The 19,708-nt window shown below is 38.1% G+C and overlaps 1 protein-coding gene and 1 pseudogene across 1 annotated transcript; one reads left to right on the forward strand and one right to left on the reverse strand.

Moving 5' to 3' along the window:
* The first annotated feature begins 6,527 nt into the window (after positions 1 to 6,527).
* Positions 6,528 to 10,755, forward strand: LOC144708224 (glutamate receptor 2.8-like). The gene is made up of 5 exons (XM_078581449.1): positions 6,528 to 6,849; positions 7,209 to 8,494; positions 8,601 to 8,913; positions 9,510 to 9,913; positions 9,995 to 10,755. Exons 1-5 carry the CDS (start codon positions 6,561 to 6,563, stop codon positions 10,538 to 10,540), a joined length of 2,838 nt encoding a protein of 945 aa, XP_078437575.1. The 5' UTR covers positions 6,528 to 6,560; the 3' UTR covers positions 10,541 to 10,755.
* Positions 10,756 to 15,170: 4,415 nt separating this feature from the next.
* Positions 15,171 to 15,267, reverse strand: LOC144709015 (small nucleolar RNA R71; annotated as a pseudogene).
* Positions 15,268 to 19,708: the final 4,441 nt, after the last annotated feature.

The raw sequence follows: 19,708 nt of genomic DNA on the forward strand, positions 1-19,708 counted from the left end.
TTTAGGTGTTGACAAAAAAGAAGAGGATGAGAAAGGGCAAGATAGAGCTGAAGGTGGAAAATTACAGAATAAATACAATTATCACTACAGGAATAGTAACCTTCAAATTTCCCATCATAGAATTCATGTTTTATAAGAAAAAAACTATGGTCGTTGAAAAATAAACAACATCACCTTGATATACTCATACATAATAACAAATGTTGTTTCTTATTTGAATAGAACTCAAATATTATGTAAAGATCATGGACCACAATAGCATAACAATCTTCAAATTTCACACCATATGAAAGATGAAAAAGAAGGAAATAATAGATTTATGTATACTATATAGCATGAGGTGTTTGGACAATGTGAAGATGCATGATCTAGATAAGCAATAATTCAGTTATATAGATTTGTGACATTCCAAAATGTAAATACTTCTTTTATCTTCCTAAGGACCAAATAATGTTTGTAATCTAAAGGGCTTTCTTCTTGGGATAAATAAGTAGGTTACAATCCTTCTTTCCATAACAGCACATAATAACTATGAGATCGATAAAGTGGATATCAAGACTGCTTTCATCAATTGACACTTTGAGGAAGAGGTATATATGAAACAATCTGAGGCTTCTGCATTGAAAGAATTTTCAGAAACAAGTGTGCATGCTATAAAGATGCATTTATGGATTAAAGCAAGCATCAAGAAAGCAAAATCATATATTTGATGAGGCTATGAATAATGATGAATCAGAATCATATCTTTAGCTTTTGAATAATGATGAATCAGGTGCTGGGAATATATGTGGTCCACAAACTAATCATACATTCCATATTTCCTTCTGTGTTCATCAATAAAGCATATTCATTATAGTGCAGGTGTGATGCATATAATGAAGTCCATGAATACACGATAGAACTTAGTGAATTATGATGAGATCATAATACGAAGATCACTAGTCTTTAAACTTGTGTTCTTAATATTCCTATTCGAAGGATACACGAGAAGGACATCGAAGTATCAGGATAAAATAACACTATCTAGCCTCAATCATATGATGAGTATGTCTGTTCCCATAGCCATAAGTGTGAAGACACTAAGGATAGATAGTGGGTGCTCTTTAGTGGAAAGAGTTCACTGAATTGATCCGTCTTGTGGACGGACATTTGTTCTATGACTATGGCCAATGAGTCGCTAATCATGTGATTCTTGTGGACGGACATTTGTTCTATGACTATGGCCAATGAGTCGCCAATTCATGTGATTCTTCTGAATGGTATTAGACCAAACTGTCAATCAGGTTGATTCACGTTAAGTTTGTGTAAGTGGTCCTTAGACCTGAGGCATCAAAGACGTCTTGTGGACGGACATTTGTTCTATGACTATGGCCAATGAGTCGCTAATCATGTGATTCTAAACGATCTTAGTTCAGGTACATCAAGAAGTTCACAAATATGATTGAATGGTCAAGATGGGATTGTCCACTCTCGGTATAAGAGGTGTTAGCTCAAGGAAGATAAAACACTTCACCTAGGTTGAGAGAAAAGGATCCTAGGGAGCCTTATCCTCCTAGATAGCCACTGATAGAGTACATCCAGAATGAGATAGAGAGAGGGAAGAAGAGAATATTTATATGAATGGCATAATATAAAATGCCGATGTATTTTTCTGTATTTTCTCTCCTTGCTGTTCCTTTTTCTTTTCCCATTGGTTGAATTTTGAATTTCTAGAGATCCTACGTTTCGATTCCATACTCCTCATTCAAAAGGAAAAATGATTTTAGGAGGGATCTAGGATGTGGTCCTCACCCCTCTAACTGCTTCTTTGAAGCACAAAACTAATATTTCTCCGATAGCTCTAATTTAGATGGGAAATCCATCCGTTTATGGCACCGCATTTAAAAAAAAGAAGAGGAGATCCATGAGTTTGAAGATTAGGGGATTATGTCCAGAGGACAAACATATGATGGGACTCAAGATGCTTAATCGAGGAATTAAGAAATCATAAAGCCAATCTGTGCAAATGTGATATTTTTGGTTATATATATGTTTATACTTTATGGTAAGGATACAATTTCTTATCCTGGTACATAATGAAATTCAAATAGTCAATAAAAACACAAAAATCTTAGCACAAAGGACACCATAGGCAGTGTCATTTCTAAAGGGAGCCAATAACACACGGGATCTATTGAAATGTTGCCATGGAAATTGGGATTGATGTCAACCATGTCATGTGTGCCATCATATGAGTGTCCCGTAGCAATATTTAGAGTGACCTGTAAATATTATACCATTGTTGCTTTTGTTACAAGATTGTACAAAGTCTTTGGACACAAAAGTAGGAAGATGAGGGGAACACAAGGTCCCTAAACTAAGATAAAAATTTTCTGACCCAAAAAGAGCATACAAGTCAGGTAATATTATAAATATATAAAATTAAATATAGGTAAAATTATAATATTTAAAAGGAACATATTAACCACCTCTTAGGGCAAATAATAACATATATTATAACTACATCTTATGATTACATAATATATCAATCATTGGTATTTTAATATCGATTAAAAAGATTTATATTCAGAGGATACTTGAGATGAAATGACACTCCTACATATACAATAGTAATGGGAGATATTATGGCCATAAGTGTAGAGATCCTAATGATGGATGTTGAGTCCTATTCAGTGGAAGATTTGAGTGAAATCAATCTGTCTGAATCTTCAAATGATAAAATATCCTACAGGTAATATCTCAAGACACCAAAGACACCTTGTGGATGAATCATTATGTTTTAATATTACATAAGGCACCTAGTCATCTATCTTAGCTTGGATACATCAAGAATTCCACTCATGCGATTGAACTTTCAAGATGGGATTGTGTGCCCTTAATGTAAGAGGAAGTTGACTCAAGGAAGAAGATGCATTTGGTTTCCTCAGTAGGGTGGACAAAATAGAGGAGAAAATATTCTGAAATATTTTTTTCTTATGCATCAGTATTAGTTTGGATGATGGATAATATTTTGATGGTTAACCATATCCTAAGTCATTTGGGAGACTTGTAGGATAAATATTTACAAATACAATAAACCAATCATGGTAAAAGTTGATATAATATTCCGTATTTTCCAGAGCACAAGGTACAGTGTGGTACCCCACATTTTGGGTGCAGAACTTATCAATTATTTCAATTTATTCTTGATTAATTAACCGAGAGGCACCTAGACAAGATCATGGTTTTATATATTTAATCATGTTTTCTTGTAGATTTTTCTGCTTCCAAAATCATTTATTCAGACCAAGCGGTATAAAGGCTTAAATATATATGAAACTGATCTTAAAATTTTGGAGTATATCCTATGAACAATATGAAGTGATTTTATGGAATTATGTTTGAAAGCGACTAATATAAAGGGTGGTAGTTTATGTTTTAACAAAGTATTGTCATCACACATACATGTCATTTGATTTCGGGAAATATGTCAAGAGTTATAAAAAAATTATTGTATTTATTGTGTATTTTGGGATAATGATCATAATGATACATTGAGTTTACACTTTACTAATCAAATAAAATTATACAAATAATTTATTCACAAAGGATGACCCCAAATTTATTTCTCTCTATTTATTCCTACTTATTAAATTATGTTTATCTTAGTTAACCTGTGGGTCCAATAGGATTAAAAGTATAGAGTTCTTATGTTAAAGCCAGGATCATAAAGATGTAGATTGAGATAAAAATTTAATGATATACTGATTTTGTTTAATGCCCATAGCAGTTTCCAGTGATTTCAACCAAGTAATCGCCTTTATGATGCCCTAAATAAAGTTTTTGATTCATGTGGACACAGAAATAAATATTATTATTTTTTGCTACAAAAATAATTTCAGAGTTTATTCCTTTATAGTTGAAAAGAATTGGCCAAACATCTTACACCTTAAAAGATAAGAGAAAGTATACATGATTTGTTTCCAGCCGCATGTATAGATAGAACATCTTACATGTTCTGAATACATTACTGGAATGAGAAATTATCATCTATTTTATTATCCCAGAGAAGAAGAATGAAAAACAATTTTATTTTTGTTGTCTTTATGATGTCAAGTTTAATACACCAATAAAGAGATCATAAAAATATGATTTAGATAATATATTATTGGCATAGTATGTTCAGTAAAAATAACAGCTTATTTATATCATTTCTGGTGGTGACGACGTCAACGCATCGACTCCGGACGTGTCACCACCGTCATATGAAATCAACACGACCGCTGAAGACATGCCGCCATTGTCACCGGATCAAGTCAACACGCCAGCATCAGACACGTTTCCACCCACGCACGCCCCTTCATGCATCTTGACACGTCACCAAAGGCAGATCCAGAACTGTCCCCTGACAAGACACAAAACCACATCGTTCGTCACGTCACTCGTCTTTATTTTATTTCCTTTAACTTTATTTTCTCTTTCCTCCAAGGCCTATATGTATAGGCCAATGTTTCAAGAAACAATTAGGCAGTCATTATTCAAGAATTGAGTTTGTTTTACTCTTCTTGGAGGACTGCCCAGCCTCCCCTATCGCGTCTCCACCCCAACCGCCGCCGCCACCGTCGTCGTTGCTGGCCTCCTTCCCACTCTTCTTTCTTCTTCCCTCGTCCTCTCTTTCTCTCTTTCTCCCCTCGTCCTCTTCATCGTGATCTGTCCACCTGCATCCGATGCCGGGGCTGCCCACCTTCGGTGCCCTAGCGCCGGCCGCGCGCTCAGACAGCCCACGCGGCCGCTTGCGCAGGTGCAAGCCCTGGCCGCGCAGGCAACCAACATCCGCTCGCGCAGGCGCAAGCCCACCAGCGCAGGCAACCCTCGCGGCCACCCGCGCAGGCAGCCTACGCAGCCGCCCGGGCAAGTGCAAGCCCCACCCGCGCAGGCAGCCAACGCAGCCACTGGCACAAGCGCGAGCCTCGCCTACGCAGCCAACCCTCGCGGCTGGCCGCGCAGGCAACAGCCGTGCTAGTGCAAGCGACCAATGCGGCCGCCCGCGCAGGCAACAGCCGTGCCCGCGCAAGCAGCCAACGCGGCCGCCCACGCAGGCGACAGCCTTGCCCGCGCAAGCAGCCCACGCGGCCGCCCGCGCAGCAGACTGCCCCACCCGCGCAGGCAACCAACACGGCCACCCGCGCCAACTACGCCCCCCCCCCCACCCGTCTGCATTCCTCACTCGTCCGCCGCGCTTCTCGCCCGAGGCCGCTCAACGCCCGGAACGCCCAGATATTTTGTCTAGGGGGCCATACTACGCCCGGATCGTCCAGTCACGACTCGACCTGAATTTCCCGCAACCTCTTCACACACTACGGTGGCGAGGTAGGCCTGAACTTTTCGGTGTCGAAGTGTTCTTCGTCCAGTGTTCCGTGAGAGTTCTTCCACCGCCGACTGATTTGATTTGATTAGGAACTTCCTAAAATTCTCTCCTTCGTGAGTTTTCCCCGCGACGTGAATTCAAGTATTGGATTTCGTGCTTCGGCATCGTCGCAGTGGTTGAAGATAGTACTTCCATCGTCGACGAGGAACGGGGCTGCACCACCATCATTTCATCGGTTTTAGGTTTTCGAATTCGACCGTGTGAACTTTGTGGCCTGTTTACTTCCTCTATCCAAACCTGTCTAGCATCCTCAGCTGTCATTGTCATACCTGTCTCTTTAGTTGTCTCTCCCCTGGTCGTTCTACGTCATCCATCCCTTGTCGTCGTTCCCATCTCCCTCGAGTGTCCCGCATCAATTTCATTGCACTTACATACCTGAAAAAGATATTCATTTCATGTTAAAAAATGAAGAGAGGAAAAGGGTACAAGAAAAACTGGGAAAATAATATATGTTGAGCATATGATTGGGAGCCCTATCAAGCATATAGAAAGCATAAGTATCGTCAGAAATCTGAAGTTAAAACTAAAATCAAAGACTGGCTGATTACTCTAGAGAAATATACTATAAGAAATTTAAACTGGGGAATTTGGGGGATGATTTTGACAATTTCCTGTCATCTTTAAAAATTAGAATTAAGATACAGATTAAAACGCACGTGGCACCAAATCTCCTAAACTCAGTCGTCAGAGATAATTTTTCTGAAGTGTCTCTTTTTACCGTTTTCTGTATCCAGTGGTTTTTCTAACCAATGAAAAATTCCTGTTTTATTCAGGTCCATTTATTGCATTATTCTTTCTGAAACAGTAAAATTGGGTATTATTAAAGTAAAAGATAAACTACTGTTTTGTGGTTGGACTTCTTGATTTTTTTTAGTACCCAAGCTCCGTAAGCAATCAACTGTCAAGGTGCAGATAAGAACAAATGTTTGACCTTGAGGGGGAATCGTGAAAATTCACTGATGTGCGTCCAAAGCCAGCCTCCACATTTGACTAGTGCGTTCTAGATTCCATAATATTTTACCAAGTCAGTGATATAATATTTAAAACCATAAATGATACGCGAAAGCGTGTTGACTTTGGGGCACTCTTGTGAGTTCAAATCCTCCCAAAAACCAGAAATTCCTTCACCTATTATCCAATTCACTTCAGCAAGATGATGGGAGATGTGTCTGCTATTGGCCTCAGCTCCACCTCTCTCGTTATTTTTCTCTTATTGTATACATCGTTTGCGACTCATCTTCCCCAACCAGCCTTCGATGAAAAGACTAGTAGTTTCAAGGTCGGAGTTATCCTCAATCTGGGGACGAAATTTGGCAATAGCAGCAGACTTTGTATGGAAATTGCCCTCTCCGACTTCTATCTTGCCCACAGCAATCACAAAACCAGGCTTGACCTCGTATTCATGAACTCTCCGAACGATCCACTCTCCGCGGCCTCTGCAGGTACCCAATGTTTTCGTGATTATCCACCATTCAATTCAATTATGTTTCAAAATTAACTGTAATCAAACGTTCGACAAGATGGTTCTTGTTTGGGTCGTGTCGTTCATAAAAAGTTCACTATTTGCTAGTCTTCATGTTGCTTTTTGCCGATGAAAGCGAAATTCCCGCTCGCTCTTTCAATAACAATGGAAAAACTCAAATGGGTTTCTCATTAACAAACATACTTTTTTAATACGATTTGATTTCCTTCTTACCAGAACTGTTTATCTCCCTGATCGTTTAATTCTCTCTGAATCCATCAGCCATTTTTCATTGTTCTTCGTTAAATCACTGACACGGTTAATTCTCTTATCTCTCAGCTGAAAATCTGATAACTAAACAAGAAGTTCAAGCCATCGTAGGGCCTCAGACATCCGAGGAAGCGGCCTTCGTTTCTCTCCTCGGAAACGCTAACAAAGTTCCCGTCATCTCCTTCTCTGCCACGAGCCCTTCAATATCCCACGAGAAGACCCCGTTCTTCATCCGAACAGCGATGAGCGATTCCTTCCAAGCTTCCGCCATAGCCGCGCTTGTCTCGCACTTCACTTGGAAGCAGATCGTACCCATCTATGAACAGTCTGAATACGGCGCTGGAATGATCTCATATGTCGTGAACGCCCTAAAGGCTATCGGCGCCTGGGTCCCTTACAGAACTGCAATTCCCCCGGTTTCCTCTGACGACTTCATTTCTAAGGAGCTCTTAAAGCTGATGAACATGGAATGTAGGGTTTTTCTAGTTAACATGAGGAAGTCTCTGGCGCTGAGGTTATTTGCCAAGGCCAGGGAGGCAGGGATGATGGACAAGGACTTCGTGTGGATATTATCCGACGGGTTGACTTCCCAGCTAGGCACGATCCGTCCCCCAATTCTACGCAGAGATTTCTACGGTGTTCTGGGCTTAAAGACCCTCGTCAAAACATCAAGAAAGCTTCAAGATTTCGAGAACAGATGGCTGAAGGTTTCTCGTAATGACAACTTAGAAGTTGATCGATCGGATCTGACTGTATTTGGGCTGTGGGCTTACGACACGGTCTGGGCCCTCGCCGTCGCAGCTGAGACAGAATTCCAGACGAATCCGAGAAGTGAAAATAATCTTAAGACGGGGTGGCTGAAGACGATACTTGACGTGGAGTTTAACGGGATTAGTGGCGAGTTTCAGCTGTCCGGCGGCGAGCGTAAGAGACCGGTGTTTGAGATAGTTAACGTAGCTGGTAGCAGCGAGAGAACGGTGGGGTATTGGACAGAGAAAGGTCTTCAACGTTATCACTCCGGAGAAGGGTCAAACTTCTCTACTGAAGGTCTGTCTCCAGTGATATGGCCAGGCGACACGACTGTGATTCCCAGGGGATGGGTTAACCCTACTGTGGGAAAGAAGCTAAGGATCTTAGTTCCAGGGCCAGTTAAAACTGGATTTCACCCCTTTCTGAGAGCAGAAAAAGACCCTAAAACAGGGAAATTGGCCGTGGATGGATTCGTTATTGATGTCTTTGAGACTGCCTTAAAGGAACTGCCCTACGCCGTCCCCATTGAGTATGTGCAGCATAACATAACAGGCAGTATGAAAAAGCCCACCTACGATGAACTGGTCCAGTTCGTCTTTCAGCAGGTTTGTCTCTTCACTCTTCAATGATTCGTTTCATACTTGGAAAAAATGGTTACTGGTGCTGATATTGCACTTTTGCCTTGATAATTGCTATTTAATTTGCTCGCAGAAGTATGATGGGTTAGTGGGGGACGTGACGATAACGGCGAACCGGTCAAATTATGTGGATTTTACGCTACCATATCTGCCATCTGGAATCAGGATGATAGTACCATTAAGAGACGACTGGAGTGGAAGCGCGTGGCGTTTTTTGGAGCCATTAAGTTGGAAGCTTTGGATTGTAACCGGTGGATTTGTTATCTTCACCGGTTTCGTTGTGTGGGTTCTTGAGCACCGATTTAACGATGCCTTTCGCAACTCGATTAAGGACCAAGTGGGTACCACGTCCTACTTCATTTTCTCAACTCTCGTATACCACCACAGTAAGTTTTTTATCTGTCTCCACTCAATATTTTAACTTTCTTTATTCAGCACTCAAAACTCCATGATTGATTAAAAAATCATCTAATAAACCAAAACATGAAGCTATCAAGTTATCTATTTGCTTATGTGTATGTATGTATGTATGTACGTGTGTATGTACGTACGTACGTATGTATGCTTGTATGTGCGTGTGTATGTACGTACGTACGTACGTATGTTTGTATGTACGTGTGTATGTATGTACGTATTTATGTCTGTATGTATGTATCTATGTACGTATGTATGTACGTATGTACTTATGTACGTATGTATGTATGTATGTATGTATATATGTATGTATGTACGTATGCATGTATGTACTATCTATGTACTATGTATGTACTATGTACGTATGTACGTATACACCTATGTACGTATGCACGTATGCACGTATGTACGTATGCATGTATGCACGTATGTACGTATGCACATAGGCACGTATGCGCACGTATGCACGTATGTATGCACATATGTTTATTTGATTTATTCATTTGTTCATTTTGAGGTAAAAACATCTGATTTTAGTTGTGTTTTCTGTTTTGGGGACATTTTGTAGAGGAAGCGATCAAAAGTAACCTTGGAAGACTTGTCGTCATTGTTTGGATTTTGGTTGTGCTTGTGCTTCAGTCAAGCTACACTGCTAGTCTAACCTCCATGCTCACCATAAGGCATCTAAAGCCAATTACTTTTGAGCTTAGAGAACTGGGCACACAGGACTCGATTGGCTATCTTAGAGGTTCTTTCACCGGAAAACGACTTCTGAAGGAAGGCTTTGACCCCAATAGACTTAAGCCATTCAGCTCACCTGAAGAGTACTTAGATGCCCTGGGCAAGGGAAGCAAAAGCGGAGGCGTCAGCGCAATTTTTGATGAGATTCCATACATCAGGCTTTTTCTTAAGAACTATTGCAAAAATTACACCATGGCTGGAACTGCCTACAAAGCAGGGGGATTTGGATTTGTAAGTTCCATTCGTATACATGATTTCATTTTGACGGCTTAAGTTTTTATCACCAAAATTCTCATTGATATTTAAATTTAGGTATTTCCAAAGGGATCACCTCTCGTGCCAGACCTCTCCTTGGCATTGTTGCGCTTGGGAGAAGGAGACAGAATTTTGGAGATTGAGAAGAGATGGTTTGGTGATCTCAGCAGTTGTGGTAATAATGAGAGCACACTTACATCAGACAGGCTTAACATGGCTATGTTCTGGGTTCTTTTCCTTATTACTGGGCTCTCCTCCACCTTTGCCGTTATTGGATCTCTGATCTGCTTCCTGCATGGAAAGCGCAGACAACTTCTGGAGAGAAACCCTGGTGAGAGATTAATGCAGAAAGTAGTGTCTGTGGCTAATACCTTTGATGAAAAAAGTGTGAAGTCAACGGGGGTCAGGCAGAGGAAAATAACAGAAATGAGCTCTAGCAGAGATTTATTTGATTCAAGTTTCATTGGGAGGTCTGAAAATGGACCGTGGATTCCCTCTCCCAGTTACTGTCCTTCAACTTCCACGGATTTCAGCCCTCCTGAAGAACGAAGCCTCCCAAATGAGCAAAAAACACGTGCAGAAGAGGGAACATCTAACCAATAGAGCTCAGAATGGACATTGTATATTGCACACTCAAGGTTAACTTAAGATATCCACTTCTTATGTAGAGATATGAAAGAAGCTTTGTAGTTACATCTATCTCTACATCTATGCTCGACGAAAAAAAATATGTGACAAATGTTGTCATCTTGTAGTTACATCGGAACCAAATTTATGCCTCCGGCGTAGGGGATAAAAATAGGTGTTCTTTTCACAAATGAATTTTCACCTTATCTGTGCATTACAGTAAGTAATAAGGATCAGATGGCGGCCCTGTTTCTGTCTTCACCCGCAAATAGGGTGTTTGGAAGTCAGCAATTCAGTGCCTTGACTGCAGCGTAGTCGGCAACACAGAACACTGTGTGGACCTATAGGATTAAATTGAACATGTACCCCTAATCAGAGTAGTGGCTAAGATTCAATGTAAGGTTAAATATATATAAGATTAAAGATAGACGGTTAGGATTCGACCTAGATAGGAAATAATCCAACGCTACGGTTGCATTAGATATAGCTGTTATGATTAATTTTAACAGATAGTATTAAGACATCAAAATATTGCTGATATTGGATCTATTTTGTGCTAGTATAAATGCACACCAATGTATGTATTTATACATTTTGTTGTAGAAGAACAGTGACATTTAACCATCTCACTCCCTCTATCCTCTCTCTTTCTTTTATATACTCATCTTGTTCTTCTTGAACTTGCCCTAATATTTTCATGTCACTAGAGCAGTTAAAAAAAATCAAGATGGCTAATGGAAATGCTTCTACCACTGTCTCTTCTTCGAGTAAAATATGTTTGCAAAGAATGTGACAAATTCTAGGGGTGATTCCAACAGGAGCAATGGACTCCTTTAAACTAACCAACGATAATTACCGCACGGCAAAAAGTTTAATTTCACCGCTCATAAATGGGTATGATTTGATGAAATTTTTTGAGCATATCCCTCCCCAGTTTCGATATTAGATTAACATTGAAGCAAAAGTGAGAATCCAGTATTCAAGAATTGGAGGAGAACCAACGGGAAAGTCTTGGAATTTCTTAAATTGATTATTTCTTAAGAATTTATTCCCTGCATAAGGAAATCGAATCATAACGAGAAGCATGGGATTGGCTTATAGCTTATTTTCTGGCAATATTCAAGCCCAGGTGGGGGAACTTCATTGTAAACTCCATAATATAAAGAAAGGTATGACCATTTATTGAATCTCAAGAATAAGTTGGACAGAAAATAAGTGAAGCAACAATTAATTTTATCTTCTTGAGAGAATTTGATTCAGATTTTGCCCCATTTGTAGTCAAAATTTTGAAGTTTCATGAAGTTGTGACAAGCTTTAAGGCATACAATGATCCCTTGAAATTCCAAAAAGAAGAAGATTGAAGGATTTTTTGTCATGTGGTCAACAATACCCGAGCACAACGATTTCAATCATCAAGCCATACACAAAGAATATTATAATCATCATCGATGATAAAATCATAATCGGGGCTGAGGAAGGGGCAGGAATAAAAAAGATTCCACCTACAATGACAACTCTGTGCACAATTCATACATAGAGTCATGGAATGCCCTTATATTACACTGAAAATTTAAAAATTGTATATTGTTTGATAGTCCCAGTTTTTATCATGGAGTAAAACCCTATCTAATGTTGGGTTCGGTTCTGACATGGCTTGTCCTGTCCTGGTCTGGTTCTGGTCCAGTCTGTTGACTACTCAACGCAAAAGACAAAGAATAAAATAAGAAAATGGCATGAACTTTTTATAGCAGAATAATGAATTACAAAGTACTTTTTAAGGTCTATTTTGCAAAATAAAAACTCATTATTGATGTTGCTTTCTAGCTCGATCTAGTTCAATTGTGACATTGTGCCCAACATAACATTGCTTTAGTGTGACCTTGCTGCTTCAAACTGAAAAAAGCAAAGACAAACTCCATGATTAAAGCACATAATTAGAAAACAAATTTCTAAATTTTATATAATAGTGGTTCTAAAATATGAAACCAAAATATTGTCTTCATGGTCATCCTCTCCAGTCTCCTTCATGTCACTGTCTTCCTCTTTGTACTCCAAATCTGTTTTATAACCCTCCATTTCAAAGTTATCATTATTGGTAGAGATTCTAAAACTAGTCTTCCTATTTTGAAAGTGACAGTCCCTCTTCTTGCTGAAAAATATTCTATGATGGTGCACTCGAGGAAGAAATAAAGCGGAACTCCTTTGCAACACTTAAAAGCATGGATACTTTATAGACCCAACTTCACACCACCATTTGAGTGGGTTCCATTCCTGAAATCTGATGTAAGGAACTATTTACAGCCTTCTGGGATAACTTTTCTTGTTTCCGTTCTTTATTAAGGGTGTCATATTGAGATGAACAAAGAACACCTGATTGGCCCTTAAATGGTGAAAAAAAATATTTGCAAGCTCTTTTTAAGTCTTCACCTTTTTATCTCATCTTTCCTCTTAATCATAGTTAGGAGGGTAGCCTAGATCCACATTTATCTAATGAATCAAACCACTCTAAACCTTTTCTCCCATAATAGAGGTTACAATAATTTTCATGCATCCCTCACTGCAGAACAGTTTTATTGCTCGCGGGGCACTGCTCTGCCCAAGAGCAGGCTACTTGGTTCAAGGACAACCAAAATCCCCATAAAATACATGGGTGAAAGTAAAAAAATTATTTATTATTAATTTATACACCTAGTGATAAGTAAATATAAAGTTATTAAATAAGAGTTCACTAAGGCACATTTTATTCACATTCCATTTAAAATCCAAACTTGGAGCATGTACATTTTGTAAAATATCATGATAGAACTCTCCACATATATTCATCTTTTAAATAGTATGAAAGTATAGTTTTTTTTACTTAATGTGATCCACTTGGCCAATCAGCCAAGTGGGCTGAATTGAACCTCTTCTTCGGAGAATTTCGGACCTTTTTCAAGACTAGGAAAATTTCTATTGTGAAAGAATCAAGAGACCCTTCATATAGTTAAAGGAGATCTCACTGGGCTAATGGGTCTCCCTCTTGAGAGAAAAAATTGTTCAAGAAAAAATTGTTCAAGAAGAACAAGTCGATCGACCCTCTATCGGGTCGATCGAGATTCCATCAAGACAATAATACACTAAAACTTCTTTCTGTCAGATCCCAATCGGGTTTTGGTCGCAATCCAATTAAAAATAATACAATGAGTTTGTTTGATCAGAGCGCAATTAGGTTCCGATCACTATCTAATCAAAATTGGATCAGGAATTGGAATCGGCAGCCAAGTCGATCGACTCTCGATCAGGTCGATCAAAATTCCATCAAGACAAGAATACACAAAAACATCTTTTTGTCAGATCCGAATTGGGTTTCAATGATGATCTGATTGACAATAATACTCTGACTTCATGCGATCAGATCGCGATCAAGTTTCAATCGCGATCCAATAGAAATTGGATGAGGAATTGGAATCGGTAGCCGAGTCGACTCGGCCGTTACCGATTCCATTTTTTATGTATCCCTTTTGCCAAAAACCAGGCGCCATGTTGACCCGGTATTTGTTTGCATCATTCGATCACGATTGAGACCAACATTCACCATCGACTGTGATGGAATAAGGATTTTCATATTTTCTTCAGAATTTCTTCCTGATCTAACTCTGAAGAATTAAAATAGATAAAAAACTAGAAAATTATGTTAAAACCACTAAAACGTATTCTGAACTTACCTGAAGATTTTTAGACTCATTAAAAGTCATTTAGCTGGGGAAATTCATAATTCACTGTCATTTACACTCCTTTTAATCAAAATAAAATTGAACCTAATTCCTTAAATTCTTACACACCCGCTTTTTGGTTAAATCAACTGAATTTGGGTCTTGTTGCTATATGTGGTTCGACCTTCCCTCCCCTATTAGTGAGGAATATAAATTCATTGATAAATCTCGGGAAATCCTCACTTGACCGAGGTTAGTGATAGTATCAATAACCTAGAACCCTAGTTTTTGAGAGTATCAATTGGTGTCATTGCTAGGGAGCACGGTGACCATCTAGGTGAATTTTTGTTATGCATTTTTAATTATTTCCTAACTCTTGACTAAGGGATCTCACTCCCTTAACCAATCTACTAATAGTGTGTGCGAGACTTAATGGTGTAAACGAGGTTGCAAAAGAAATCACTGGCTGCACATTCAAGCAAGGGCATCAGCACAAAAGGCAGAATTTTTGTGGAAGAACAAGTAACTGGTGAAAGATTTACTTCAAGTCATGAGTTGGAGATGGGAGACCAAGGAGTGATGAGGAATGCTCAACATCAAACTCAAAAATTTATGAACACTCTTATGGATGAATTCAACCCTATGACACCTTATGCAATGTTTCCCCAGTTTTATAAAAAGTCACATGAGAATCCATATGACTTTATGGATTCATAAAAGTTACCTTTAGATTCTCAAAATTTAATTGGAATAACATCTGATCAGTTGAAGATGATATACTTTCACCATGCCTTATAAGACAAGGCTGAGGATTGGTATACAAAGTTAGGCATCAGTTTTTCTACTTGGAATGAAATTGAGAATAAATTATTGACTAAGTTATTTCCTACTTCCAAAACTCAAGCATGTATTAGGGACATAGAAACTTGTTATCAGTATGATGATGAAACCTTCAATGAATCTTTGGAAAGTTCTCAAAGTATGTGTAAAAAAATGTCCCCATCATGGAATTGAGGATGTGAAATTGGCCAAGATGTTTTATGATGGATTAAATGAATCTAGTCAGTCAAAAGTAGATAATGCTTCAGTGGAATTTTTTTTTATCATATACCCAGGATTGAAGCATATGAACTGATTGAAAAGGTGGCATAAATTGATCTCACAAAAACAAAGGCAAATCATCATGGTCGAAAAGGGAGAAATATGAAGGTGGCTAAGGTTGAATCTAATGAAACTTCAGAATTAAGTAAATCTTTAGAGGAGGTTGCTTAAATCTTTAAAACTTTTTGTCACACTAACACGCCTCTTGTCAGGGCAAAGATCTTTTCAATGTGTGGCAGTAAGGATCATGAAGATGGAGCTTGACATGAGGAAGAGGTACAGGTTTTGTGCAACAACCAACGGAGCATGTCTAACCAACAAAGAAACTCATAGAATAGAGCTGCTTCAAATTTCCAACCCAAGCAAGCCTATCAACCTCAACATCAAAAGCCTACCCAAAACACTAACCCTTCTCATTCTTTTCAAACACTTTTGTTAAAGAGAAAGGTCTAACAACCCATTGATATTTCACGTATTATTGAAAGTAAGGTGGCTGAAAAGATGTGACACTTAGAGGCGAGGATGAACAACCTGGACTTCAAGATGGAGCATGAAGTGGACAATCTCAAGAGCACAATAAACATGGGATTGGGCCCAATACCCCTGCAGGTCCTTTTCCCTCTAAACCTTTAATTAATCCTTGTCATTTATGTGTTACTAAAGATGATTGTAGTATGGACAAAGATCAGGAAAACAGTAATACCATTTCCAAATTAAGAAATGGCATAGCCCTTCCTGATACTAATAACGAGAAGATGGAGGAAGGAGAAGAGATAGTTTAAACCCTTAGGGAGGAACCAATAACTTCTTCTTTTATTGCCCCTCTTTCCCCTTTTCCCTCTGCACTATAATCTAAGAAACCCATAGACGATAACACTTTACTGAAAATTGTGGATGATGTCTTGGTATCTGTTCCATTACCTGAATTATAAAAGCATTGACTTATTGTGAATAATAATATAAAATATTATAATATCCCCAGGAAATGAATAGATGTTATTAAGCTTACGTATGAAAAGTAGATCCCAAAACCTCTAAACGTTCCAGATTAGTGAATACCAAAACTTCTGGAAAAGTAGATCCTGGTGCTCCATGAATTCCATGTTAAATTATTGGATTCACTTTCACAAAAACCTTACTAGATAGATGACAACCTAATAGAAATAATATTTGCTATAGGGATATTGGCCCTAGTAAAAACATTTATTCCATACATATTTGCAATAGGGGAATTACAAGCTCTTAAAGTTGGGCTAGGGGGAGGATAACCTAATAGAACTAATTTTATTAGGTTGTCTTTAAAATTTCAGAATAAATATTAATATGAGGAACACATGTTGTAGGTAGCTTTCTAACATGCAGAATGAAGATGGAGAAGATGACATCTACATGGCCAGCCCTACATGATAAAAGAAAACCAACTGGAATGAAAACAAGCCAGGTACTTGGTTTGCATTTTATAAACTTCTCACCAATACCTGAAATACGGAGAAAGCATACCATTTATCTGGAGAAACATTCATAATTTAATTTTTTTCTTTCTTTCCATTATTCCTCTTGAACAAGTTCATGTCTGTTCCTTTCAACCTTTTAAATTTAATTTATAATGTAATAGCTCCCGAAGCACGTTTTCAGGGAGAAAGAGAGAAGTTAGGGGAAGGTGGCTTCTTTGAGTTGCTCAAACAGAGTCAACCTAAGAGGGCACTAACTAGTATGGAGTAAATGAAAGGATTCCTTTTCAGTCCAGTCTGAGTTAGAACTCACTATAAGGAATCGGATTGCCATAGACAATCTATTTCAAAATTTTCTTCTCTACCTAGTCATTTCCTCCCCATAGTTAGAAGGTGTAATAAATTACCAATTGAGGTGAAATGGGAACTACGCTGTGGAGTTCTGCAGTTTTGCTGTAGATAAAATGCAGATAAAGGGAAATAAGACTTAAGCAAAAGGCACTCTGAATTGGGTCAATACGTTTGGGGTACATATTTAATTGGGTATCCTCTATGTGCACATCTAGTTTAGAAAGCCTAAGTAAGGTTGAGTGGGTCACTACCTTAGGGGTACGTATTTAATTGGGTACCCCCTATGAGCACATTCACTCCAGAAAGCAAAAGCTTCCAACAGACCTGGATCAATACTTTAGGGATGCGGATTTAATTGGGTACCCCCTATGAGCACATTCACTCCAGCAAGAAAAAGCTTCCAACAGACCTGGATCAGTACTTTAGGGGTGCGGATTTAATTGGGTACCCCCAATGAGCACATCCAGTGTAAAGTAAGTAAAAAACACCCAAATACCTAGGTGGGGATAATGCCTTAAGGTACGGATCTAATTGGGTATCCTCTATGAGTACGTCCCAATGATCACTGAGAATTACAGGACTCCATAAACTACTTAGCCCACTTGCACTTAACTAACCAAGTAAGGGAACTAAAGACATAATAATCTGAGGTGGGGAAATCATTTCAAAAAAACCTATCTTCTTATTATCATGGGATTGAGGACCACCAAGTAGTATGCTAGTGAAGGGTTTGAGGATAAGAGGAACTCAAATCCATTCATCCCATAAATAGTTGGAGTCCTCATAGGAAACACATGTTCTCAAAATGATTTCTGTTTGAGCAGCCCATGGGTTTCATCACTCAAAGCACTACACTTCACTCTTACAAGTTTCTAAGGGACTAGCAACATTTTAAGCTGGGGTTATTTGATAATACAATATAAAGGTATTAAATAAGAGTTCACTAAGGCACATTTTATTCACATTTCATCATAAATCCTAATTTGTATCATGTGCATTTAGTGAAATATCATGATAGAACTCTCCACACATAGTTATCTTTTAAATAGTATTAGAGTATAGTTTTTTAGTACTTATTAGAAAAAAAGCAAGATGTATCTTTTTGTTAAGTAAGTTTTAAGTAGGTTAATTTTTTTTCATTATAACTAAATCATACCAAACTGTAAAAAATAACAATAATATAAAAACCACTTCTAAAAAGGAAAAATAGAGTTTTAAAAAAAAAATCATTTTTTTGGATACCTTCTCTATTTAGACTATACCCTTTTACTCCATTATAAAATTTTAAGAGTGAAGGATTGTAGTTGTGGTCTGATGAAGAATTGGGAAGAAAATGCACCACTTAGCCCATTACATACATGGCCATGTGGTTAGTGTGACCTTGTTCTACTTCAAACACACCTCTTTGTCTTTTTGTTGGTTATCATCTTCGACATTACAGTAGGTTCTGACATTTCGGCACACCATTTCCCTCTCCATCGCTCACCTGTGCATTTGCACGATCATTTCTATCATTACAACTGGTGGTACAGCCATATCTCTTGTTCCACAGGAATGCCTCCAAGTGCATTTCCACTGCCGTTTTGCTATAATCAGTGATGTTAAAACCTTCTTCTTCAATCCATGCACTTCAGTACATTGCTCAGGTTTCCCCCAATCCACCATAACCCAGGGCTACCAATGGGGGGAATGTCTTTTTTAATTAGAGTTAGATATAATTTATCACAATAAATTTACATTAAAATAAATAAAAAAACATTCTTTAAATTAGACCATTTATCTTAATTAAGATAAATATTCCCCAAGTTTCTTAGAACTTTCAGTAATTTATATTCTTAAATTGGCTTTAATTCATGAAAATAATTTTAGGGCCTAAAAAATTTAACGAACTATTAGTATTCCTGAAAATATTTTAATTTCTTAATAATTTATTTTTAAATCAATATATGATGTTTGTGGATTGTACCCTAGTTTTCTCTGGACATGTAATGAACATTGTAGATATTATTACAAAAATCAGAAACCTTAAATATCAGATTTAACCTCAAATTATGGTATGATATTGTTGTAGTAGAAACATGTGCGCTTCTCAGTGTATTTCTTATTAGTCGAGTCTCTTTGTTATACTTCACTGCTTGTCATCCTAGAGGCAGAAATTCTGTTCCACTTATTGGTCCTACCTATGAAGAGTACTCAAATTTTTTTATTCCAAAGCTTCCCCTCATCATGTTCAAAAGTTAGTTACACTTGTTGGAAGTTAATTTATATTTAAGTTAAAATTTAACCTGGATAAGGAATCAGGTACTGGTTGGAGGGTGAAGTTTATGATCTTCCCTGCAGGTATTTCAATTCTCATCATTCCACACCTTTTTGTCCACTCAATCATCTTTAATCCATAGATCTGTAAAAATGAATACCTGGCCCTGTGGGCTCTGAATAGACTATCAATGGATGTCATTAATGCCGTACTAATAAGAAATTTTCTATAATCATGCATATCATACAACTTGATGCTTAAACATGTAAAGAGTTTATAGGCTATGTAGATG

This window comes from Wolffia australiana, chromosome 10 (assembly GCF_029677425.1).
Source record: "Wolffia australiana isolate 7733 chromosome 10, ASM2967742v1".
NCBI classification, from domain to species: domain Eukaryota; kingdom Viridiplantae; phylum Streptophyta; class Magnoliopsida; order Alismatales; family Araceae; genus Wolffia; species Wolffia australiana.